The sequence below is a fragment of the Sturnus vulgaris genome, chromosome 7, assembly GCF_052056855.1.
Source record: "Sturnus vulgaris isolate bStuVul1 chromosome 7, bStuVul1.hap1, whole genome shotgun sequence".
Classification (NCBI taxonomy): domain Eukaryota; kingdom Metazoa; phylum Chordata; class Aves; order Passeriformes; family Sturnidae; genus Sturnus; species Sturnus vulgaris.
In genome coordinates this window covers 3,531,308-3,557,401 of record NC_142249.1, presented here as the reverse complement: position 1 = coordinate 3,557,401, position 26,094 = coordinate 3,531,308, and the positions used below count along the sequence as shown (strand labels likewise).

Sequence of the window (26,094 nt, the reverse complement as noted above, 5' to 3'; positions counted from 1 at the left end):
GATGCTGCTTTTATGGCCCCTCCAGCCCTTTCTCTGCACATCCTTCCATCCTCCATCCACCCGGGAGCACCTGAAGACACTTCTGAGCCACCAGAGCTTGGGGTTTATCCCAGGAGCTCTGCAGAGGAGCGGGTAGGGATGGAAGGACGCTCCCAGAGCAGGGTTGAAGGCTGGCAGGTGAGACAAAGCACAGGAAAACACCCACGGGAGGCTGTCTCCAGAAACCACTGGAGAAACCTGTGCCGAGGTGTGCAGTGGAGCGCTCAGAGGGATCATCCGGTGTTAAATATGTCGTGTCCGTCTGTCTGTCTCTCCCGTTCCTCTGCTCTCCCCCATTAACCCTTTCCGGGGGCTACCCGGCTGTGTCGCCCAGCCCCTCGGAATCCAACGCCGCCTTTCCCGGGAGGAAGGTGTCCCATTAAATCCGCGATGCTCTTTTCCCTCAGAGTTAACATCCCAGAGGCTCCCATGGGACTCCCAGGCTCCTCAACCCTTAAATGACCCTGCAGCACCTGGCCTCATTATCCAGCGAGTGAGAAATCCTTGGAAAGGAAAAGAGTGGGTGAAGGGAAGAAAGAGAGGATGCTGATCACGACAAAAGCCTCGCCAAGGTCTTTCCCCCTCCAACAGGGCTCAAAACCTGGGATGAGCGTTCCCTACACGATGTTTCCCATGGCTGCCTCTCCCAGCTCACGCTGTCCCGGGAAAGCAGCTCCTCGGGCAGAGCTCATCTCTCAAACTCCGGGAGAAGAGGGGAGGAGCCCGCAGTCCCCTGCCTTGTCCCACCAGCGGCTCTTCCAGAAGTGGCGCCGCAGCTGTGGCAGCCCAGCGCTGTTCGTCACGGGCATGCCATTAATTATCCCCGCCATCGCCAGGAATGGGGGCAGCCCTAATTACAGCCCCGGCCTGTGGGCTTTGTTTGGGCTGGTGTCTCTGCAGCACCGCTTGTCCCGTTCTGCTGCCTTTTGTTTCTGCGTTCGAGGCAAAGAAAGAAGGAGCAGGGGAGGGAGAGAGGATCCTGCGTGCTCCAAGAGTTGGGATGCTCCCTGCAAATCGATTTTCCCCCCTCTCCAGGTCACGAGATTTGGCAGAAAGCTCCGGCAGAAGCTGCTGCTCCGAGGTTTCGCTTTGCCCGGGTGATGAAGGGCTAATTGGATGCAGATTAAAAGTCACTATTAGGGATAATCCCTGCGCGGCCGTGGAAGCGCGGGGAGCATCGCTCCCTTAGCTCCGGCCTTTTGTATTTCCCCCTCGAAAAAAAAGAAAAAAAGAAAGAAGGAAAAAAAAAGATAAAGAATGAAAAAAAGATAGTTGGAAGCGCAGGATGAGCTGGGGGAAGGGAGATGGGATGGGGGAAAGCTGGGAAGAAATAATTGCCATGTCTGAAAACAGTTACTATGGCAGCAACAGTCTTTGCGCCGCCTGAGCGAAATGTTGGGGATCAGCAGCGGTCCCTTTGTCACATCCTCAGACGCACATTTAGATGCTAATGCTGCCTTTAACCTTCGCTGCTTAACCTTGATAGGAGGGGAAGGGCGGCGACGGGGGAGAAAAAGCGGCGAGAGGAGGGGGGGTTTATGGAAAAGATGGGTTTCCTCTCCCTAAATTTGCCACCGAATGGACTTGGCAGACTCCTCTCAGCTGCGATTAACGCTGTTATTTCTGCGCTTAATATTCCGCCGAGGTTTTACCAGCTTATTTATGGATAGCTGGCATTAGCCGCAGCATAATTCACCGCTGCGACGCTCCCGTTTATCTCCATCCCCTCGGGATTGTCTCATCTGAGGCCGGTTTGGAGAACATCCCCAGGTTTGATCAGCCCGGCTATCTAATCTCGCCTTTATTTAGAAACGGCGTGAAAAAAGGAGGGGTGCGCAGGAGGGAAGACTCCCCTTTAGACTTAGGATAGCGGGGAAAGGAATTTTGGTGGCCTGCGTGGCCTTTCTTGAGGGTCCAAGCTGTCTCCAGCAGCGGGATGAGGGAGGGAGGGATTTCCTGGGGAGCGCTACCTGGTTGAAACAGCATCTCCTGCACTCCTGGCCCCTGTGAGCATGGCCTCACAGCTCGAAGGTAAATTCCTAAATCCCAGCCCTATTGCACACAGATTAGCCACTAATTCTGGGAGCAGCCCGGGATGCCCTCGCTTCGGGATTATCCTTCACAGCAGCCTTTAAGGAAGCTTTTGCTGGAGCTATTCAGGAAGAAGAGACGAGAGCAGTGCCAGTGCCGGATCTGCCACTCACAGATATGACCCTATTCTTCTGTTTCTGGCATTTTTTTATTCTTCTTTAATGCTCCGGGTCCTGGAGTCTGGTGATCACTTACAGTTTTCTCCACGTGCTCTCAGAACCTCATTTCTTCGGTATGGTGGCAGAGTAAAACCTGAGCTCACACCTGCTCAAAGATCAGTCTAGGACAGCCCTACTGCACAAAATATTTCCAGCCCATCCAGAGCCTGTGCCTCGACTTTGGATTGGCAGTGCCACTTCACTCATGCCAAGGAGTGTTTCTCCCACCTGCATGATGCCGGGCACAGAGTTCCCTGCTCTTTTCCCGCTGTCACCACAGGGTGATTTCCACAAAACTGTGCCTAGTGTCACCTCTGAGGGCTGCAAAAGCAAGCTGCCTGAGTTTTTAATGATGGCACGTGTTAATAGGTAGCCTTATCTCCACACAAAGCCTCCACAAGCGTCCTCGGGATGAAATATGAATGTGAGGGATGATCCCACTCCAGCCCGACAAATCCTCACCGCACGCTGAGGGGTGAAAGCATCTTAAATTAAAAGCAGTATCTGTCTTCTGCAGTGCATTTCTTTCTCTGGGGCTTTCTGGTTAAGCTGTCACATAGAGTCGATATTTATTTCACAAAAGAGGCAATGGGTAATATTGTAGCAACCAGCCTGCTGCTGCTTTTTGGCTCGGGAGGGAAAGCAGAAAATAAAAGCAACAGCTCCGGCTCAGGTTTTGCCCAGAGAAGCTGTGGCTGCCTGAAAGTGTCCGAGGTCAGGCTGGACGGGGCTTGGAGCAACCTGGGGGAGCAGAAAGTGTCCCTGCCCATAGCAGGGGATGGAACTGGATCGTTAGTTGGAAGTAGATCTTTAATGGGACAGAAGTTCTCCACGGCTCAGCCGTGCGGCCATGGAGACCTCGGGAGCTTTAAAGAGGGGTTGAGAGCACTCCCAACCTTTACAAAACGTGAGACCCAAAAGGCATTAACAGCAGCGATCAACACTAGTGCCAGCCTGGATCCAGAAAGGTTTTCCTCTCGTGGCATCTCTCTGCTTTGGGATGCTATGACAGCTGCAGGGGACACAGACACTCGGCATTGCTCTGCTGCTTTCCAGCTCGAATCATCGCTGGTGCCAGCTGCCCCTGAGGAGCTGTGCCTGAGCAGCTTCTGGTGCACCGCAAAGTCCCTCCTGGTGCCTCAAGGGCAATGAACAATCTCGGAATCCCAGAACGGTTTGAGTTGGAAGAGTTAAAGCTCATCCCATTCCACCCCTGCCATGGGCAGGGACACTTTCCACTATCCCACGTTGCTCCAAGCCTCGTCCAACCTGGCCTTGGACCCTTCCAGGGATGGAGCAGCCACACCTTGGATTGGCTACTGTTTTAAAGGGGTTTTTTTTTTACTGCTTGCTGCGGTCGGTTACGGTGACAAACATAAGGATAACCAAGCTTTCAGCACAGGGGGGTGGCGCTCCCGGGGTTCCCGAGGAGCAGAAGCTCAGGTAGGGACCAGGTGGAGCTCAGGCAGGGGCGGTGCAGGCAGGGGCGATCCGGGCAGGACGCGGGGCGGAGCGGGAGGAAGGCGGCGGCGCAGCCCCTCCTCCTCCTCCTCCTCTCCTCCTCTTTCTCTTCCTCCTCCTCCTTTCCCTCCTCCTCCTTTCCCTCCTCCTCCTCCTCCTCCTCCTGCCGGGCGGGGCGGGGGTCGGCAGTCCCGGCGCGCTGCCGCCGCGTGGAGCCGCGCTGCGTGTTCCCGGTGCCGTATCCCCGATCCCGTATCCCCGATCCCGTATCCCCGATCCCGGATCCCCGATCCCGGATCCCCGATCCCGGCTCCCTCCGCCGCCCCGAGCCGTGACCCCGCTGCGGGCCGGCGGCGCGGGGATGGGCGCGGGGCTGTGAGCGCGGCCGTGAGCCGTGGCCATGGGGAACATCTCCTCCAACATCTCCGCCTTCCAGTCCCTGCACATCGTCATGCTGGGCCTGGATTCGGCGGGCAAGACCACGGTGCTCTACCGCCTCAAGTTCAACGAGTTCGTCAACACCGTGCCCACCATCGGCTTCAACACCGAGAAGATCCGGCTCAGCAACGGGACGGCCAAGGGCATCAGCTGCCACTTCTGGGACGTGGGCGGCCAGGAGAAGCTGCGCCCGCTCTGGAAGTCCTACAGCCGCTGCACCGATGGCATCATCTACGTGGTGGACTCAGTGGACGTGGACCGGCTGGAGGAAGCCAAAACGGAGCTGCACAAGGTGACCAAGTTCGCGGAGAACCAGGGCACCCCGCTGCTGGTCATCGCCAACAAGCAGGACCTGCCCAAATCGCTGCCGGTGGCCGAGATCGAGAAGCAGCTGGCCCTCCACGAGCTGACCCCTTCCACCACCTACCACATCCAGCCCGCCTGCGCCATCATCGGCGAGGGGCTGACGGAGGGCATGGACAAGCTCTACGAGATGATCCTCAAGCGCAGGAAGTCCCTCAAGCAGAAGAAGAAGCGGTAGAAGCCCAGCCGAGGCGGGGAGGGATGGGGGAGCAGACAAAGGAACCGAGGGGGAGACAGAACCAAAGCGATTCTTTTGGGTTTAATCGTTTTTTTTTGTTTGTTTTTTTTTTTTTTTTTCCCTTCCTCTTCATTTTTTTCCCTCCTTCCCCAAAGGACAGACAATAGTGGTGATAACAAAGCGGCTCCCGCCAGCCGAGCCCAGATCCCGGAGCTCCCCTCTCCCACCGCCCCGTGCTCCTGAGGGTCTGATCCGGACTCCTTTGGGCTGGAAACATGGAAAAACGGGATGAATCCCCCCTCTCCATCCTCCGGGACCACCGAGCCTTTGTGTGCCGGGGAACCAACAGGGCAGGACCTTGTTGGAGTGCGTTCGAGCGGAGCCCAGCGTGCTTTTGGATCTTTAACGTGGGCATTTGGGGGCATTTGAGGTGTCGATGCCAGCCCCCCACATGCATTTTGGGGCGGGGGGAGTCGATGCTGCGGAGGGTGCGGATGCACCGCGGCTCGGCAAGGTCAGCGGGGAGGGGGCTTGCAGCCCTTATCCCTGCATCCCCGCATCCCTGGATCCCTCCCCCGCGGGCGGTGGTGGGAAGGGGTGTTGAAAGCTTGGAGTGGGGGGGGGTTGGACCAGCAGAAAGCGTCTTGGAGGGGTGGGTGTGATGGGTAAGGGGACATCCACCCACCCCTGGCTGGTGTTTTAGGGTGCAGAGCAAGGACGGGCAGCCTTTGCTTTGGGGGGGAGGATGCGACACTGGGGTGCTGAGCAGCTGCTGGGTGGTGCAGAGCTCTAAGCTCTCGGCTCAAAAAAGGGGTAAAAAAGGGAAAAAAAATACCCAAGAGTTTGGGGTGAACGCTGCTGGGAGCTTTGGGGGGCTCGTGCAGGACCCCCGTTTCTCAAAGGCTCGGTGGTGTCACCTTCTGCAGCAAAGCCAAGCCCCCCGCTGGTGCGCATTGGCCCCGTGCACGGGGTGCTCCCAGGTGCGGCTTTGGAGGTGATCCAAACCAGGGGTCGCTTAGTAAAACCCCCAAAAAGGCAGAGTTTGGGGTTCTGGCCACTGTGCTTGCTCCGCAGTGAGGCAGGAGGCCAAGTCGGGGGAGTGGGGGTCATGGCAGGGCAGGACAGATGGATGGACAGACAGACATGGCCAGAGCCTGCAGAAAGTCTCTGCTGGAAGGGGAAGATGGCAGGGGCTGAAGAGGCATGAGGGGGTTGTGGTAGGTTTTTAATAAAGATTCAAACCTGGTTAAAAGCCCCTCATTTCCCCCAGTAGCCACCTGGGCAAGCTCTGCCTGCAGAGCCGGGTCGGGCCTGGCCACCTCCTCCTGCAGGGAACATTTTGGTACCTGCATGGGGCTGGGCACCAAAATCCACTTGCTGCCTGTGTTCCAGCCTGGGATCCGACCCTCCGGGGTCCTGGCTTCCCACAGAGCTGAAGCAGGCAGCCCTCAGGGGTCAAATATCCTGAATTTGGAGGCAGGTGGGATTTTCTGGTGATTTTACACCAGCTTTCCCGTTTGCAAGCCCCAGAGCAGCCAAGGGGAAAGCACCAAGCAGACAAAAGCAAAATGCCCTTCGGGTTTCGGGGAGTTGATCCTCCCCTTGCAGTGACGAGCACCTTCCACACAGCATTTTTGGGGGGGCGGGGGGTTTTGTTAGGGAACAAATGTTGCAGCCGAGTTGTGTTTCTTCCCTTGCGGGGTTTGAGTTCCCGATTTGTGTGGGCTGGTCCCATCCCTTCAGGTGGCTCTCTTCCCGCTTCCTCGGGTTTCCCTGCTTTGTCTTCACCTCCAACACTTTGGTACTTGCAGTCGAAAGAGAGACAGAGAGAGAGAGAAAAGAATTATTTATTTTTGATGCCACAGAAGCCACATGTATTAACCCTTTTTTGGGAGAGCGACCTGTTTGAAATGTAAAAGCTGTGTTGACCCCAGCAGCTCCAGAGGGATCAGGTTTTAGGAGTGACACGTGCAGGCTGTTAGTGGTGGGTTTTTTTTACCTCCTGGCTGGTCTCAGTTTAGCAAATGCTAAAGGAAAGGCTGTTTTTACAGAGCTGGGTCTTTCCTGGGAGCTTGTTCCACCCAGGAGAGATGGCAGAGCGCTGGAAGGTTCGGCTGAGCCGGGTGGGACGCTGAGCCCGTGCCCTTGCCAGCCACTCTGCTTTCTGCAATAATTAAAAAGACTTTTCCAACGAGCAGCTCCTGGCTTCCGTGGTGTTTCCGTGACGTTTCCTCCACCACCCCGTTTTCCCCTCCTTGTGTGAAGACGAGCGTCGCCCTCGGTGGGCTGCAAGAAGAGGGGCCTCAGCAGAGCAGCTCCCAAGGGGAACTGTCTGGGCTCTTTGCAAGGTTGTGCATCGTCTCGGATTATGAATGACCTGGGGTGTTTTTTTTGGCAGGTCTCACTCCCCCAGGTCCGTTTGCCGTGCTCCCATCCGCGATATCCCGTGTCCTGCCCTCACCATTGTCCGTCAGTCTCTGTTCTTCCCGCCTCCTTTTTTTCTTTTTCTGGTTTTTGTTTTATTTTTTAAGGTGCAGACATAATGCTGTGAACTGAAATAAATTATTTATACAATGAAAGGGCCTGATAAAAAAAAAAACAAAAAAGCAAAACAAAAAAAAACCAACCAAACCCCAGTGTTCTGCTCATTTCTCAATATCATTGCTGCGTTTTGTGCGGTTTGAAGGAGGTTCCTGCTGCCTCCCCAAGGAGAGGAGACAAGGGAACAGAGAAGTGACCTGATGAGGATCCAGTGTCACGGGTCTGTCACGTGGCAGCCCGCTTAGGACATGGGGGACATTCATAATTTGCTGGTTAATGAAATCTGAGCTCTTTTGCAGGTCACTTAATGGCTCTGCAGTTCTGCTGCTGTCTGTGAGAAAGGAGGATACTTTTTGGTGGGGGGGGGGATTTTGTTCCACCACCTCCTCTGATCTTAAATCCACGTTAGAGGGGCGATCACACAGAGAGAAAGTTTCCATTTTTACTCAGCGTGGCTTTTTTTAAACGGGTGGCCTCGGGCGAGCGGTGTCGGTGGCAGAGAGCCAGGTCTGCAGGGGTTAAAACACCACTGGGGAACAGGATGCTGCAGACAGAGCTCGAGGCTGCCTCTGCTCCTGGGTGGCTGCTGACACAGGAAACCCAGGGTGACATTTCGGAGGGGAGCGGTGGAGCTGGGTGGCAAACGACTTTTTCTTTTGGTTTTTTTGGTTGTTGTTTTGTTTTGTTTTTTTTTTTTTAATGATGATGAGGCAGCCAGAGGGGAAATGATGAGCCTGACTTGTGAAAGTGAGATTTGGAAGGGCTTGGGGTGTTCTCACCCCGCCCAAGGTTTGTGGGATGTGCAGTGCCTGGGTGAGGGGATGTGGTGTCTGCTCTGCACCATCAGGGATGGGGGGGCTCTGAGGGGTGAGAGGACCCCGGAGCACGGCTGGGGCTGTGTCAGGGCAGGGTCAGGCTGGAGATCAGGGAGAGGTTCTTCCCCCAGAGGGTGCTGGGGCACAGCCCCGAGGCTGCCAGAGCTCCAGGAGTGTTTGGACAGGGATGCCCAGGCTGGGATTGTTGGGGTGTCTGCAGCACCAGGGGTTGGACTGGATCCTTGTGGATCCCTTCAGCTCAGGAGATTCCACGATTCTTTGAACCCAAAGGCTTATCCAGCGCTGCAGCTGCTGAGCTGCTCTCAAGGCTCAGAAATCCTTCGGAGCTGAGCTGGACCGTGGCATTCCAGGATTGAGTTGTGGATTGCTCAGCTGCCCCCTGACCCTGCGGAGAGCCTCTGGAAGGTGCAGTTCCCCACGGGCTCCTTCCTCACACACAGCATCGCCGACTGGCTCCTGTCCCTGCCCTGACATGGTCCCGTGCTCCTGAAGATGTTCCTGACCATCCTCTGGCCCCATTGTCCACGGGACACAGTGTGCTCCTCCTGCTTTCATGGATCTGAAAGTCCAGCAGTGGATGCTGCAGTGCCCGCACCTTCCTTAGCCTGAAGGCACTTTTCCTCACCGATCCCACCTGGCAGAAGATGATTGTTGGGGGTTTTCCAGCTGTCCTGGACGTGTGGACTCTGACATTGTGTCCCTGGGCTTATCTGTGTGCCAGGGGAGCTGGACTTTGGTCCCTTGGGCACCACATGGAGCTGAGGGCTGGGGGGTGGGGGCTCCTCCTGGTTTAAAGGGGGAACCATCCTTTCCCCTGGGATGGGGAAAGAGGAACGGCTGCCAGGGTTTGGGCTGTGGCTTTGAGAGGCTGTGCCCGGCTGTGTGTGTCTGCAGCTGGATCTACCCTTTCCCTCCGTGGAGGGGCCGAGCTGGGATTTCTCCCAGCGCTTGCGGGAAGGGGCGGGAGGGGCTGTGCCCTGTGGCCAGCGGAGCTCCTTGTGCTTCCAGCGGCAAGGACGGACATCCTCCTCGCAGCAGCCTGTCCTGCTGGCCGGAGTGCTTCTGTCAGCACGGGGGGAGGCGGTGTTTGGGGCCGGTTGTCATGAGAACATTGCACAAGGGGCTGCTGACCTTGCTGGCCCTGATGGATGGGGCTGCGCCACCTCTCCGGGCGGGCGGGGCGGCCAAACAGCGAGGGACAGTCCTCGGCGCGATGTTCGGGGACCCTGGTGGCACACGGGGTCACCGGGCAGTGCCCAAGGATGCTGCCCCTGCACCAGACCGGCCGGGAGAAGAAACAGCGAGGGAGCAGCTGGGTTGTGGGCTGCATCAGTGGATGAGGACCCGGAGCATTCCAAGAGGATGGATCAGGGCTGGGAGCAGCGGGAGGCGAGGTCAGGGCAGGAATAAGCAGAGATGAGCCACCAGTGTGTCCCCTGTTGCTCCTCTGCTGGTCCCTGACAGACCCCTTCTCCCTGAAGGCCACCAGGAAAGGCTGCTGAGTGATCTCCAAGTGCTCCCATGGACAAGGCAGCCTCTCCAGCTTGGTGCATCCCACTTTTCCATGCACGCAGCTTCCCGACATCTCCTCCAGCCCGGGAGCCCCTCGGCTGCAGGTTCTGCCTTGCCTGGTGCTGTATCAGCCACAAAGGTCCTTCTGCCTCTCTTCCCTGGCTTTGCCTCGTTAAGCTAAATCCCTCTGCTTTATTTCAAATGGGATTTGCTTCCCAAGCAAGGATCTTTAAAAGGATCATCTTGGTTAATGCAATCCGGAGGGCGCTGGATCCTTGGAGTGTGGTGTAGTGCATTGGCAGCTATTGCACGGCACCAGGTGCTTCTGGCCAAATTTTGGGGTGGGCTGAGGACGGCCAATGCTTTATAAAGGCTAGAAACCGCTACCAGAAGAAAGAAAAAAAATCCCACTGTGATTCAAATGTTGTTTGCTTTGTTTTAGGCAGCCCCATCCTGGAGCTTCTTCAATGGGAATTGTCCCCAAATCACCAGAACTTTTTGTCTGGGCAGCTGTGAGTTACTTTAAGCACTTTGCACACACACCATGCAAAAAAAAGCCTTGTGCTGGCCTGGCAGAGCAAAATTGAGACATTTCAGCACAAGGATGTTTGAATATGGAGAGCTCAGCCTGGGAGTATTTGCTCTAATAAAGCATTCTGTGTATTTCAGCTTAGCCTGTGTTTGCTTCCCTCAGACATTGGTGTGAGATTTCAGGGAGGAAAGCTCACAAAGCCCATTAAAACACTGCTGGAAGGTGAGTTATGGAGCCTGGACACCCCCCAGGTGACCAGAAGGAATCCCATGTGTCCCATGACCCCCTGTCCTCCCTCCCTGACTGCCCTGACTGATGGCATCCCAGCACTTCCTGAAACCCTGGAAGCACAACGGGAATTTGTGAGAAGGGCAGAGAGTTCTTCATCAGCCCACAGATTAGATTCTTCTCATTTATTATTAGTCATCCTTACTTATTGCTGTGAATGATACAATAGATAGGAATGATAATTATTATTATTAAGTATATTTATTAATAAATAGTGATTAAAAGAGTAAATAAATAACAAAAGAGTGTGGAGGCACAGATTACCCAGAGAAGCTGTGGCTGCCCCTGGATCCCTGGAAATGTTCCAGGCCAGGTTGGATGGGGCTTGGAGCAGCCTAGGAAAGGGGAAGGTGTCCCTGCCCATGGCAGGAGAGTGGAATAGGATGGTCTTTAAGGTCTTTTAAGGATTTTTTTTAAGGATTTCTTTTTATTGCTCAGCCTAAATTTTGCAGCTGGGGTGAGCTGCTCTCATTCTTGTGATCCCGTCGTGCTGGAGCATTCCCAAAAGATGGAGACTGGGGAAACAGGCACTCCTAAAGCTCCTGATTCCACCTGGCCTTGCTTTTAAGTATTTTGCTGCCAGGAAGAGAGCAGCACACAAAGCTGGGTCTAAATGCAGGGGTTTTATACTCCTGCCTAACCTTGGTCACATCACTCAACTTGTTCCAGACTCCTTTTCCACAGGAATAAAAGGAAATTGGCAGCTTTTTTTCCTACTCCCTAGGATTCAGAAAAAGAATGGATCCGGTGTGATTCTCAGATCCCCAAGGTGAAGATGCTAAACCTGCAGGATTGTCCCTTCCCTGGTGGGAAAAAGAGTTGAAGGTGGAGGGCAGTGGGAGATTCCTGCAGATCCAGGGGTTCCCGCTGTGCTGTGGGCACCAGAGTTGCATCAGGGATGCTGCCATCAGCTCCCAGCAGCTCCAGGCCACTCCAGGCTTCATTTCTGAGCTCTCTGAAACCCTCCAAGGGAACACAAACTCCTGTCCCCACCACAGCACCGTGCCAGGCCACGTCTCCAGGGCTGGGAGCAGGGCTGGGAGCAGCTCAGGACTCTGCAATCCACCTACCCAGCAGTGGAGGCCAGGCTGGAGGTGGGAGCTGGGAACACAGGGCGATTGTAGTGCTGGTTAATGGTTAATTAGCCCATGGAATGCCCCTCCCGTGCTCCCGAACTAAAGGGGCCCTTCAGCTCTTTGGCAGCTTCCCCACCCTTCTGCTGTCTGGTGACAATGTCCAGGGGCTGGGGAGGGAATGGCAGTGCTGCAGGTTGGTTTCCATCCTCCCAGGATGGGCCCTGATCTTCCAACCCATCCTTGGGAAACACAAGGAGGGAGCTGCTCAAGAGGACGATGGGTGCTGGGAAGAAATAAACCCCAAAAGTAACAGCTCATGGCCCACACACCATTCTTCACAGAATTCCAGAATGGTTTGGGTTGGAAAGGCCTTAAAGCTCATCCCATCCCACTCCCTGCCACGGACAGGGACACCTTCCACTATCCCAGATTCCTCCAAACTGGCCTTGGGCACTCCAGGGATCCAGGGGCAGCCACAGCTTCTCTGGGCACCCTGTGCCAGGGCCTGCCCACCCTTCCAGCCAGGAATTCCTTCCTAAATTTCTCCCTGGAGCCTGTGCTTGGTTATTCCCCATCTCCAGAACAAATGGCCTTCAGCCCTGCCTGTGCACCTCTCCCAGGAATGGCCAAGGGGGAAGCGCCTGATGGTCCCAGAGAAGTGGGGAAACTTCTGCTACTTCAGTCCAGCCCAGGGCTGACCTCCTGTGTTCCTTCTGGGACTTCCAGCAGCTCAGATCTGGGAAGAAGGTGGCAAGGATGGTATAAAATCATCCTCTGCCAGTTTTCCCTGCAGATTCCAGCACCAGACATCTTCCCACCCAGCCCAGCCTCTCTGGAGATGCTGCCCATTTTTCAGCACGGGGCTGGCATGCAAAGAGTCCAAAGGGATGAGAATTCGTCCCTCAGCAGCTGCAGAACCTCCTGCAGGGCAACTAACCCACCTGGAGCCCTGTCCTTCCTCCCCTGTGAGGGCAAAGCGGGGGGGGGGAGGCGCTAAAACTATTTATTACACCTGAGCATCAGCATTTTCTGTGTCCCAGGGAGCTGCTGGACAGGGAGGGGGAAATCCAAGCATTGTTGATGGCCAGGAAGTCCTGGTGTGACAATGTGGAGCATGAAGGGCCATAAAGCCATCGGGAGGATTGGGGTGGGGGGAAAGAGAAGAGTCCTGCTCGAGTTTTATCACTGTGGCCTGAGAGTTTATAACCTCTGGCTTAGCTCTGGATGAGGGAAAGCCTGGGAGAAGAGAATTTGTGGTCCATGAGCAACATCCTCATCCCACACCTGGGGCTGGAGCCTCTGCATGCTCCCAGCCCTGGGGTGGGGTTGCAAACACCGAGGCTTGGTGTTGATCATCCAGTGGCCCATGGGAGACTTGGGTGCTCAAGAACTCCTTTATTTTTAGCTGGATAATGGAGAGAGTGAGGCGGGAGGAGGGGAGGGAGAAGGCGGGGCTGCGTCTGCTGAGACCACGGAGATATTCGAGTTCCTTATTTGTAATTCCTGGCAAAGAAGTTCTGGATATGTGGGGGGTTTACATATATTGATGTAAATTTATATATGGGTGTTTATATCTCATCCATGTTCTGGTTTATATACATATATATATAAATATTCTCTTAGCTCCTTCTGCCCCTCTTGAAGAGGAGCTTTAAGGTGTGGATGTGGCACTTGGGGACATGGTTTAGTGGTGACCTTGGCCGTTTTGGGTGGAGTATTTGGACTCCATGATCTTGGAGAGCTTTTCCAGTTCTACAGTCCTGTATTTCTCCTGGTTGGCATTTCCAGCCCACAGCTTTTCCCACCCTGTGCTGGGCTATCCCTCACCCCATGGATGTGTTTATGGAGGCAATCACAGATCTCTGTGACCTATCCATGTCCCCATTAAATTATTGGGTCCCAAATTATTATTGGGAAATTATTTCTGCTCAGGGATAAGAAACCCAGGGTATCCCCCAGACTCTCAGCTGGAGGTGGCAGGGATGCTTTTTTGGGGCTAGACTGAGGTGTTTTGTGGGGGTCTGTTTCCCCAGATTTCCACCAAGCCCTAAAGTGGGAATGTTACCCATGGAGTGGGTGTTTACCCAGCCCATATTCCCAGCAGACTCAGCCAGGTCTTGTCTTGGTGATCCATTAACCAGGGGGGGAGAGAGGCCCCTGTGCAAATCCTGGCATCTGCAATGGAGCTGCTTGGAAAGCAGCCAGTGCTGCTCTTCCCTGGCCATCCACAAAAAAAAAAAAAAAAAACAACAAAAAACCAAAAAACCAAAACAACAACAAAAGAAACAACCCAAGGATTCATCAGAAAAGGAGCCATTTCATGGAAATGCTGGTGGTGGCAAAGTGCCACAGTGTGGGGGGGATGAGAAGGGAGCTGCAGTGACCTTGGGCATTTGGATAATGCTGAGACAACATTGCTGGGATAGGCCCTGCTTGCTCTGAGCTGGCTCTTTACTGGGAATTTTGGAAGGAGTTTTGCATTATTGCAGTTATATAATGAAATTTGGGCAGGGCACAGGGGGTATTCTCCATGCTGGGACATCTGGACATTTCCAGTATTGCTAGCCCAGGAATCTCAGGAAACTGAGAAACGGCAGCAGGAGAAACCCTGTCCCATTTCTCCCCTGCTCCCAACCCCCTGCCCCCTTGGAGCTCCTGGTATCAGGAAATGTGCAGGAAAACTGGTGCATTTCTGATGGTCTGAACTCCCTCAGTAAAGACAAGACCCGGCTTGCAAAGAATGTGGGTAATTTATGTGTAGATAATAATGAGAGGGAGAGCAGCAGGCAAGAGGAGTTTGTCTTTCATTCCCCTCAGCCCTGCTGCTCCTGAGGCTTTGCCCTACCCTGAAAAGTTATTCCTGATTATTCCAGGGGGATTAATTCTCGTGGGGACCTTCCTTGAGTCCTCCCTTCTGCTTTAATCAATCCATTGTGGATGCAATTGCTAAATCACAAAAACAAACAAAAAACCCAACAAAAACACCACAAAAATTAATTTTCTCCCTAAATTCCCCCTAAACCTATATTCTTTTGCATCCTTGCTGATCCTAGACTGGCCTTTCCCTACAGGCTGGTCCTTGGGAACACAGCAGAAATAAATCCAGGTTCGAGGTCCAATGTAATAACTCACTCTCCAAAACCCTCCTGGTGCTGGCAGAAACCGGAACCCCTGACACATTTATTTGTTTGGTTTTTTTTTTTTTTTCATAAAAAAGCCCTAGCAAGGGCAAATGTTTGAGAGGTCTCATGGCAGAAGAAGAGCTTGAATAAACAGATTTATTACCTGAAACACCAGGAGATTTCTGACTGCAGGAAAAGGACTGGGAACTTTGCTCTGTGTGGCACAACTCTGAAAAGTAAAATCCTTTAAAAGGTGCCCTTTTGGGTGAGAGGAGCCTTGGCAGCTCCAGGTCTGATCGGGAAAATAACACAGGGAATTCTACAAGGCTCAGATATTTTCTTTTTTCCCCTCTCTCCATCTCAAAAGGGGATTGATTTGTGCCTTTTCAAAGCAGAAATCCCTGAATTCCTCACTCCATCCCCAACAACCCATGTATCCATGCAGCCATGGATAGTGTGCCTTTAATTACTATTACTTTATTGTGCTCTGCTTAAGCGTTGCCTTAATTGCTCATCAACAAGCTCTGGACATGCACAAGGTATAATGGAGACAGCAAGGCCCTTAAATCCCATTCCCTGCAGGCTTGGCCCCTCCTTCCCCACCTTTCCCAGGAGAAACAATTCCCTGTCAGTTTTCCAGGTGATTTTCAGGCTGACCTGATGACACAGAGTCTTGCTTCAGGCTGCTCCCAGCTCCTTGGGGATTAGCAAGGCATGGGAGCTCATTTCCAGCAGTTCCAGGGGGACATCCCAAACAGGTGGGATGGGAGAGTCCCTTCCCCTGCAGCAGGAGAAACGGGAAGCAAGAAGAAAGAATGAACCCCCAGCCCTGCAGCCAGTTCTGTGAGAAAAGAACAGCATGAAAAATTCAGTTTTAAGCCCAGACTGCTCAGGCAAGGTCTAATATCTTAGAGGGAAAGCAGCAAGTCCTCACTGTGGAAGAATTACAAGGAAATCGACTTCTAAAAACAAAACAGTGGCAGAATCTCCAATCCACACTGGCTGCAGGCAACAAAATCAATCCCAATCACATTTTCCCAGCCAGGCTGCTCATCAGACAAAATCTTATGCAGGCTGGGAGGAGGAGGAAGGAATACAAACTGGAATTCCTTTGGGCAGAACTGAGCAAATCCATGGATACAGCATCAAGCACCACATCAGCCAAAACACAGGAAAGCCCCATGGCAACCATTCCCAGGATGAGAATATCCGAATCACGAAATCCCAGAATAATCTGGGCTGGGAGGACCTCAAATCTCATCTTCCAGGGCTCCAGGGGCAGCCACAGCTCCCGCATGTGGCAGGGGCGTGCAGGGTGGGATTTCCCCTCTCTGGCTATCCCCTCAACATCGGCTCCATCACCCCCAGTTACAAACAAAAAAGCAGCAAAAGGCTCTTCCTAGGGAAGAAGAATGGCTGAGGAGGGGGGTCCCTGAGCCCAGCTTGGCTCCCCAAGTGTGTCAGGCAGGGAGGAATCACTCCAGGCTACCTGCAGATGTGTAATTAGTGCAGTGAGAGGTCTGGCAGTGCAGTTTGCTGTCAGTCACCACCACAAACCTGTCACGTAGGGCTGGGGCGCCTCCCAGCCTGGCTGCCAGTGCTTCCAAATGCCCATTCCAAACGTTCCAGGTGAAATCCAAACCCTCCGAGCTCAGTTCCAGCATCCCAAGTGTTTCCTGTCCCAGACACCTCCAACAAGACCCTTGCCTGCCCAGCTGCAAGGGGATGAGTGCAGGGGGAATCATGAGGACTGTGCCTCTTGCCTTCCCTTAAATGCCAGCTCCTGGGAATTTTATCCAAAGCTTTGTGGCTTAGCACAAGTTCCACGTCCTGGGGGTTACTTTTCATGCTGAGGAGCCCCACCTTCCCTCTCAGATGTCAGAAGGGGAACTTGCAGCCTTCTGGGTGATGCAGCAGACTGGAAAGAAGCCAGTACTTAGCATTAAAAAAAAAAAAAGAAAAGAAAAAAAAGAAAAGAAAAGAAAAAACAAAACTAAAAATTAACTCCTGAGTTTTATTCCCATTTTAGGATTTTGCAACAGCTTGCTGGAAGTGGTTTTATCCCTTCTAACAGCACAAGTTGTATCAAAAGTTTCCTCATAAGTAAAGTAGGGCAGACAGAGGAAAGAGAGCGTGACTGCAGTGACCAAGCCCCAGCAGGCTGAGGTTTCCCACCCACAAGGCCCCATGAGAGCTGGAGATAAAACCCTGTCCTCCCAGAGGCTTAAGCTTGTCCCTGTCTCACTTTGAGAGCTGCACCTCACCACTGTGTCTGTAATGAGTGACTCGAAAAGCTGTCCTGAGGATGGGATGGAGAGCCATGAAATTCCCCAAGTGCAGAGTGAAAAATCACATGTTCTGCTCCTTTTCCAAGGAAAAAAGGAGACCTTAAAGACCAGTAGGTGTGGGAAACCCGTGTTAGAAGAGGGTGTGGTGAGAGCCATCCCAGCTGACCTAAACACTGCCTGCTCTCACTTTTGGCACCAGAGACATCCCTGGCCCTAAAGCTTTGTCGGGGGTGAAACTGTGCAATGACAAAGCCAAGGTGCATTTCCCAGATGGAAAAAGCCTCGGGTCCCTGTGCCCTCGTTTTATGTCCCTGGTTGCAGTGGGGTGCTGGGCAGTGGTGAGTGCCCTGCCGCTGCCTGCAGATAAAAGAAATTAAATTCCAGTGACCATTTCATTCTCATCTGGGAGACTTTATCTCCCAGGGAAGCACAATTCCCGCAGAGGGATGAGCTTCTCCACTCTTGCTCACTCTCAGCTGTCAGGCTTGTTGGAGGGAAGGGGAATCAGGGGTGGAGGGTGATGATTAATTAATCCGTGTCCCAGCCTGAGTCCTTGCTGATCCACCTCAGGCTGTGCCTCAGGCCATGGAGCCGGACAGGGAGACGCCAGGGAGGGACAATCCCGGCTGCTGCAATGGATGCAGGAGTCCCCAGGGAAGAGGAGCATCCCCCAAGGGAGCTGGACCTGCTCCACCTCCCAGACGGTCCTTTTTGTAACACGGGGCTGAGCTGTGGCTGAAGGCAGCGTGGCAGAGCGGGGCTCGTTCATCCTCACCCTTTGGATGTGGTGGGAGATGGATCCCGCCCAGGGGAAAGCTGCCAGCACAGACAGGCAGGAGCACCCTCAGGAATTTGGGATCTTCTCCAGCCCTCATTGAATGGGCAGCCCTGGCTCTACCAGGTGTAAACCTGAGAGATCCTGCACAGGCGCCGGGAAGGGAAAGGGAGGAACGGATGAGACCGGGAAAACCAAGATTCCTGTCCCGGTGTCGCTGGCCTCTCCCTGACCCCATCACAGCCCATGCCAGGGGAGGTCCAGCACATCTCCCCAGCTCCAGGGAGGCAGACAGATGACATTTTGGGGTGGGCTGGGGGGAGCAGCACATCGCCAGGGCAGGGGATGACCCTGTTTTTGCCTTCTCTGCCACTCAAAGCAGGACATCCCCCCTGGAGACCCCTGTCACTCCCCAGCCTGGGCAGAGGATGGACGTGGCTGAGGGACCCCTTGGTGGCATCTGGAGTGGCCCAGGGAAGGAGAAAGCCCCTCCCACAGCCCCCTCTGAGGAATTCAAGCTATGCAGGGAGCAGAGGTCACTGCAATCAGGTGCAGTGTAAAAGGGAAAGAAAGATAAACCCCATAAATCAGGCTGTGGGAAGAGGAGGAGGGCACAAGTGTACAGAGCTGCAAGAGGATGGTACAAGGAAACCCCCACCCCGGGCAGAGGGAGGGGGGAGGTGAGGGAATAACCTGGAGCAGCCTGGAGAGGGGGGATGGCCAGGGAAAGAGGAGCTGAAGCGTCCTCACTGGGGAGGAGTCCTCTCAGTGTAAAAAAAAACCCAACAAAACAACAAAAAAAAAGCAAAATATGGGGGGAAAACAGAAGCAGTGGGTTAGGCATAGGAAAAAAAAAACCTCAAAATACCATTTAACTTCAAATTTAGTCTATTTTTTATGTTACTCCCATAATGGAAGATGGAAGGACACACAAAGCTCTCCTTGAGGAATGTTACAAATGAAGTATTTTAAAACCTGTAATTACTTTTCTGCTTAGACAGGAGACCCCCCCAGGGCTGGAAGCTCTGTTGTGCAAGCGTCCATCCCTGTGGCTCCAGCTTTCCACATGATGCTGCATGTCCATCCACCCTGGAGATGGATGGATGGAGGGATGGAGATCTTGGCAACTTAGCTGGTGACCTGCTCCCTCTTCCTGAGCCCTCCAGGTGAAAATGTACCCGGGCACATTTTTGGGACACGGGAGTAGTAATAAGCTCCTGGTGAAAATCCGTGCTGGTCCACATGATGTGTGATCATGGGGGTGGTAAAAAAAAAACCACACCAGATGCTCTGGATCTCATCCCACCTGGTCTGGTCTGAGCTGGTGCAGCCTGGGAAGGATGATCCCAGCAGAATCCCACAACAGGATACTGAGAGCCAGCTCCCGTGCAAAGCGAGAAGGAAAACGTGAGCCTGTGCAGGAGCAGATGGGAAATGAGACCCTCGGAGCCACCGAAAATAAAAAGGGTACTGCGTGGTCTCGTGGCTTTTAGTTTGATTTCACACACAAGGGGATCTGAAAATGCAGCACTCACAGTCCTGAGAAACTTTGGAGGCTCTGGCCAGTCTCCCCCAGCCCTGGCAGAGGAGCTGGAGCCTCGCTGACACGGAGCGCCCACCAGCCGTGCGAAAATAGGTGACTCGCTGGAGGAGAAAGAGAAAAAGCTATAAATACCCTGAGTGAGGGAAGAATTCATCACTCACTCACTCAGCTCTTATTATACATCACAGAGAGCTGTTATACAAACCCCTGCCACGAAGAAAGGCCCAGGCACGAATCACTCCCCGTGAGATATCCAAGAATCCAGCCACAGCGCTGAAACCCAAATGGACCCAGACAGCCTTGGAGCCTCTGTTCCAACCATGAGCTCCTGTTCATATTCCTGTGATCATACAGGAGACACTCTGTCCTTTTGGGAAAGATATCTAGGGGTAGAGAAGAGAGAACATCTCCCTCTGAGGGACTTCTGATTCAAAAAGACTGAAGGGGAGCAGTGCCCAAAGCCCAGGTACCATCCCCAGCCTAAAAGATCAGGGAAGAGGGTTTTTTAGGATGCATAAAATAGAAGAGAGGGATCAGCATCACAAGGCCATCTCCCTTCCCCCATGGGCTCCCACCTCATCTGACTTTTGCAGTCTTCAAGGATATAACTGCACCTCCCTGTTCAAAGCCAATCCGTGAATTCATGGAATCACAGAATGGTTCGGCTTGGAAAGGACCTTAAAGATCATCTCATTCCAACCCCCATGCAGTGGATAGGGACGTCTTACTTCTCCCCTGATGGAGAGGAGACAAGGAGCAGCTGGAAATGCTGAAAGTCTGAAGGCTGTGAGGATGAAACCTGTTCTCCACAGTCCAGGCTCACGGAGAGGGCTGGACACTGAACGCTGAGATAAGGTAGATGCCAAGAATAACCCAAATAGCTGAGATAAGCCCTGGTCTGGGGCCTCCACATCCATCCATCACTGACCTGGGGCCAGGAGCCTGCTCTGACCTGACCCAAACCTCCACACACCTCAGCCACTCTGCCTGCCAGACCCAGGGTGGCTCCAGGCAGGGTCAAGGTTCTCGGAATCCTGGATCTGTGTAGGGAAGGGTGACAGGGGTTGGGGCTGTTGGCTCCGCATTGTGCTAGAGGGCTCTGCTGGAGCAGCCAAGCCCCCCCTGAGGGCAGTGGGGTGGAGTTAAATGGTTTCTGACCAGCCTGGCTCCCAGGGAAGGGTTGGCAGTGGCCAGGGCTGGACACCAGATGTGCAGTGGAGATCCTCCAGTGTCTCTGCTCATGTGACACCCCAAGCCAGTGGGATGCTGCTTTCCAAAAGGTCAGGAATGGGATGTGAAGGGGGCTCTGCATGGATTTATTCCCCCTGATGAGCTCACATCTTGGCAGGAGAAAGCTGCAGACGAAGCTGAGAGGTTTCTCATCAGTCTCATCCGTGCTGCCCGTTCATTTGCTCCAGGTGCAAGAGATAGTGAAGGCCTGTTTTCCAGCTTCTCCTCATTTTCTTATCTCTTCGCCCACTTCCTCAGAGCCTGTGAGGGCTGCAGCCAAGTCACCTCTGAAACATGAGCCTTTGCTCATCACCACGTCAAACCATTCCCCTGAATAATTGTGGTTAAAGCCAAAGCTGAAGCCCCACAGCTTCCCTGCCCTGGAATTCCAAGGAAGGGAGCCCTGGGAAGGGAGGGCAGCTCTGCTGACACCACAGAGGGGATGGATGGCATGGGGAAAATGGATCAGAGGTGTCTTTGCTTGTTGTGGGTACTTGGGTGCCTCTTGCAAGGAGAGGCTCAGAGCGCAGGGCAGGCACCCACAGGAGGCTGCAGGAGTCAGCAAGCTCTGCTCCTGTCATCATTCCTCCAAAAAACAGCTCCCAGCACTGGGAACCTTAATTGGGCTTCCCTCATAAATCACCTTGATGTCACCCAGGTGCAAGCACTTCCCAGGTTGGCATGTAAAGGCATTCTCTGTTTTCATCCCAGTCCATTCCTCACCTGACCCCTCAGAGCCTCTATCCCCGAGGCCCCTGGGAGATCCCAGGAGCCCTGCTCCTCCTGGAATGTCAGCTATTCCAGGTTGTTTTGCTCTGCTCACAAATGCACATTGATGCTTTGAGAGACACTTGCCGTGCTAGCAGCCAGCCACAGCACCTAGTTTCCTCTCCTAGATTAGTCATTCTTCCCAAATTTCCTTCTTTTGTGTAGGGATTCCCTCTGTTTCCTGCTACAGCCTTCATTTTCCCTGTTCTATGAGCACTTGGAAGTATTTGTACTGCCAGGGAGGCTAGTTCATCTGTTCAGCTATTTATATTCCTCCTGCTGTAGCATCTAAAGAATTGTTTTTCCAGAATAATCTCTGCAGGTCAGGAAGGGAAAGAAATCATCTTGGATACAGCTGAATGGATTGAAAGCCATTTCCTACACAACAGGACCCCATCACCCTGCTGAAGCCTTTCATATTGATATTCCATGACTGGATGATCCTTGTGGGTCTCTTCCAAACTCAGGATATTCCATCATTTAAGTGGCAGAAATTCAAAACAGAGCCATCAGGTCCCGGTGTCAATGCTGGAATTGTGGGGGATCCACTGCACCTAAAGGGCTAAAAGGTTTTGGTTTCTTTCCAAACTATTAAACCTCAGCCGAGCATCCCACAAAATTGTTCTTGCTCTCAGCATGCCCAGGCCTGGCAGCAGGAAACAAGCCCTGCCCATGGCAGGGAAGCTGGAATGAGGTGATCTCTAAAATCCCAACCCAAACCATCCCGCCACTCTGTGCTCAAGCCTCTGCAAATACGGATTCCTTTGGAAAAGGATAATTAAAATATTTCTGGGCTCAGCTCGTTCCCTGCGGCTGCTCCAAATCAGTATTTGGGGAGTCAGGCTCCCTCCTGCTGCTCCTTGCAGGCAGAGTGGCCGTGCTGCAGCAAACCCAGCCTTGCCCACCAGTGTGGGATGTGCAGAGCATCCCTCGTGCTCTGCCTGCAGGGACACGCCTGGAATTCCTGCTCCAAGCCAGGGACTGGCTGCTTCTGGCAAAGCTGTGCCGAGGAGACAAAGCTTTGCCAGCTCCTTTTCCCTGGCTCCTTCCCCTGGGGTCGGTCTGGTCCCAGCAAGTCCTGATGCCTCCCCTGTGCCAGCCATCCCTGCCCCAGGAGGGATGGATCCAGCTCCACACCATGGATCAGCCTCTATCTGGTGGGTAATTCCAAGTCCAACTTGGAGCACCCTTCCCAGTTGCCTCTGTGGGTGCCGGTAAAGCCAGGCTGTGCTGAACCCCAGTGCCAAAATGCATTTTCCTCATGGCAAAAACATCCCCACGGCTGTTCCTGGGGGAGGACACTCCCTTTGGGCTTGAACTGCACATCTGGGTCAGGAGGAGAAACAGCAAACACGTGAAGTTTCTCTGGAGCAGAAGGGCCTTTTCTGGGTATTGCTGATGAGTGATGTCCCATCTCATTCGTGGGACACGCCTGAAGATGTGCCTTAAACGCCCCGAGCTTCCAAAATGCTGTGCTTTCCCTCGTAGATGGTGTTTGGAAGATGGCACATCCTAAAAGCTCTTTAAAATATCTTTTTTTTTAAAAAAAAAAAAAAAAAAAGGTGTTTGGGCCGTTTGGAAGATAGCACATTCTAAAGCTTCTTAAAAAGGTCCCCAGTGTGACCTTGTTCCCATCAGGACTCATCCCAAACCTTTTGGGGTGTGTGGCAAACCCAAACAAGCTCTCTCTTCATCCTCCTCTGGCCTCTTCCCTGTCCAGGGCATCATCCAAACCCTGACACAGCCCTGCTGTTGTTTCCCAGCCTTTGATCATTGATTCACAGGCTGGACAGATTCTCCCCATTATGAATTTCAGGCTTCTAATTGGATTGAGAGCCAGGCCTGCACCTTCCCCTGTAATTTGGCTTTAATTAATGCCCATTTATTATTAACTGTTTTCAGCTGGGCTTAGGCTTAATATCAGCTGGTTATTATCCAGAGGCCAGCACGGATTGTTTTCATCTCCTTTATTACCCATTTCAGCAATTTCCCCCCCTCCCCTGTTGACAGATGCCCGCAGAATGTGCACGATCAGCATAAAGGGTCCCTGTGAAGGAACAACGGGGCTTTCAAAGCCACCAAAGCCCAAGGAAAGCCTCCCCACGTCCCCAGGTCAGTGCCCAAGGCACGTGGACAAAGGAAAATCCTCCTGTGCTCCATAGGAGATACAGAGTTTATATATATATATATATATTTTTTTTTAATGGTGCACAGAATCTGTAATTGAGGGTGGAAATTACCCAGGAGCTGTTTTGAAAGAATTGGGACATTTTCATGTTCTTTTATATTTTCCATTTGCTCATTTCTGGCTTGAAGAAAATAAAAAAAAATTAAAAAGAAGAACAGAGAGAGAGAAACCTTTCCTTCTACTTCCTTTTATCACATTTCCCACCCCACCCCACCCCACCCCATCCCACCCCACCCCACCCCCCCTAAAAAAAAAAAAAAAAAAAAAAAAGCAGCAGTCAGAGTACAACACCACAACATTTTGGGAAAGGTCAGGAAGTGTCAGAGGAGCAGAAACATCCCCAGGGAGGGATGCAATGTGTGACTTGCAGGTAAAAAAAAAGCCAGTGACAACTGCTCAGGCTTGACATTTTCCCCACCCTTAGGGGATATTTCAGTTCACTATTTCTTGACAATTGTTGTGAAATTGGCAGTTCTTGCCTCATTTAGTGCTTTCTTCTCCTTGCTTTGCGCTAAGGTTGCAAAATTAGCCTCTGTTTTTTGATGGGGGAAGAAAACCAACACACCAGAGTTTCCAGGGCTCCAAATCCCACCTTGCTCCCCACCTCCCTTTGCCCCAGGGGTGTGGGGGACACTAAATCTCCTTAAAACCTTGGCAGCAGCTGAGTGAGACCAGGCAGGCTCGGGCAGAAGTCACTTAAAGCCGGCCAGGATGACAGGGACACCCCAGGTAGGAGCCTCCTGGAAATGGGAAAATAATGGGAAGGAAGGAGAAGTGTGTGGAGTGTTAAACCATCCCATCCCCAGCACAGTGTGAGAGCTGCCCTAGGACAATTACCTTGAGCCGAGTGCATCATCCAGCCGGGAGCTCTTCCCTCCCTGCAAAGGCCTCGTTTGCTTTAATTACTCTCATTTGGAAGTCAATTCCGAGCGGCTTTCCTGAAGATGCCTGCCTGGAGCAGCCCTGGAGGAGCTGGAAAACAACGGAAACTGTTTTCAGCTGCATATCAGCCCCCTCAGGCTTGACGAAAAATAGGGGAAGTGCATCAACAAAACACTTTAAAGATGCTTTCCAAAGATGTTTTCCCGGACTTGCTCTTACCCAGGCTTTCAGCAGTCGATTTCCTACCCCTCGAGGCTGGAAAAAATCAGAGACCCATCATCATCCTCAAAGGATTTAGGCTGAGAGGGACCTTCAGAACCATCTCGTTCCACCCCCTGCCATGGGCAGGGACACCTTCCACTGTCCAACCTGGCCTGGGACACTCCCAGGGATCCAGGGGCAGCCACAGCTTCTCTGGGCACCCTGTGCCAGGGCCTGCCCACCCTCCCAGGGAGCAATTCCTTCCCAATATTCCATCCATCCCTGCCCTCTGTCAGAGGGAAGCCACTTGCCCATGTCCTGTCACTGCAGGCCAGGACAGAAACCATAAATATTGGATGCTGCCAGTCCCAAGGGCTTTTTTTGGTAGCCAGGTGCAGCCTGACTGATGGTCCAGTGTGTTTTCATCCACGGCAGCTTAGGCTACCAAAGCAATGTCTGTCTGTGGCCACAGCAGTTTATTTTGGGAGATCTGGAAGGCACAAGATTTAGAGAAGAACAGCATACTGGCAAGGAAAGGGTTTCTGAAACATTTTCTAGCACTATTAAAAAAAAAAAAAAAAAAAAAAAAAGCTGATGTTTCAGCAAAATGTCACCACACCAGGAAAGACAAATCAAGAGCAAGCCAGACCTGTCCCCTTCTCTGTTGACCCCCTCCTCCTCTCCGAATTCCTTCGGAGTTGAAGCAGTGACTGCCAGGATCTCTGGCTCTCCCGGGTATAAATTCATCAGCTTCCAGCCACCTCCGAGCCAGACTCTGAAAATAAGCTCGGCGTGGCCTTGCAGGTGACCCAGAACAGGCAGCAGAGCAGGGCTTGGATCACAGCTTTTAAATCCTGGCTCTGCTCCTGCCAGCAGCCCTTGTCACCAGCTGATAACCAGAAGCACAGGGCTGGATGTGGCACTGTTTTCCAGTGCCCTGGAACGACCCATGGCCAGCGTGGACCCGGGCATCACCTCGGCTTGTTCAAAGCACGCCGTGTCCAGGTCCTCTCCTGGCGTGGATGGACACATCCCAAGGGTTTTCCTACACAGCAGGAGCTCTGCAGCAGCTTCCCACGCTCCCTTTTTCCCATGTGGGTAAGAACCAGGAGCGCTGGAGCTGCGGTTCCCATTTCCTGACGCCCACAGCAGCAAGGATGGAGCCTGGGGATCAGCGCCGCTGGGATGTGGATTTTGGAGGGCTGGAAAGGTGTCTGGGGGCACAGCCTTGCTGTCTGAAAGCCTTCTCCCACTCTCCTCCTGTGAACAGCTTGCCTGAGGTGGATTTTTCACCTTGCCAGCCCGGGAAGGGAAAAGGCACAGACGCTGCCAAAGATGGAGCTGCTTGGAAAATTGGGCATGCAGGGCTGCAAGGGCTGGAGGGTGGCTCAGGCACCTGATAAACCCAATGCCAGAGGAAGAGAAGTGCTGGGAGCATCTTCCTGTGAGGCTGTAATTCCTGCTGGCCTTCTGCCCCTGCTCCACTTGCCATTAGATGCTCCTGGCGGCCAGCAGGAAGATTTTGAAGCCTTGGCATGTGGCTGGGACAGCCTGGAGTGGGCACAGGCAGGCACAGGAACCCAC

General features: G+C 53.2%; 1 protein-coding gene and 1 long non-coding RNA gene across 2 annotated transcripts; one reads left to right on the top strand and one right to left on the bottom strand.

The window, feature by feature from the left end:
* The first annotated feature begins 3,925 nt into the window (after positions 1-3,925).
* Positions 3,926-7,359, top strand: ARL4C (ARF like GTPase 4C). The gene is made up of 2 exons (XM_014893137.2): positions 3,926-4,724; positions 4,884-7,359. The coding sequence occupies exons 1-2, from the start codon at positions 4,150-4,152 to the stop codon at positions 4,969-4,971; spliced, it is 663 nt and encodes a 220-aa protein (XP_014748623.1). The 5' UTR covers positions 3,926-4,149; the 3' UTR covers positions 4,972-7,359.
* Positions 7,360-18,574: 11,215 nt separating this feature from the next.
* LOC148223081 (uncharacterized) lies at positions 18,575-24,647 on the bottom strand. The gene is made up of 4 exons (XR_015804693.1): positions 24,529-24,647; positions 24,265-24,399; positions 19,447-19,624; positions 18,575-19,342 (listed from the first exon to the last, which is right to left on the bottom strand). It is a non-coding gene; the product is annotated as an uncharacterized LOC148223081 (long non-coding RNA).
* Positions 24,648-26,094: the final 1,447 nt, after the last annotated feature.

Coding starts and splice junctions, on each gene's coding strand:
- ARL4C (XM_014893137.2), top strand. CDS start 4,150: ATGGGGAACATCTCCTCCAACATCTCCGCCTTCCAGTCCCTGCACATC. Junction 4,725..4,883: donor CTCAAGCAGAAGAAGAAGCG/GTAGAAGCCCAG, acceptor CCTTCCCCAAAG/GACAGACAATAGTGGTGATA.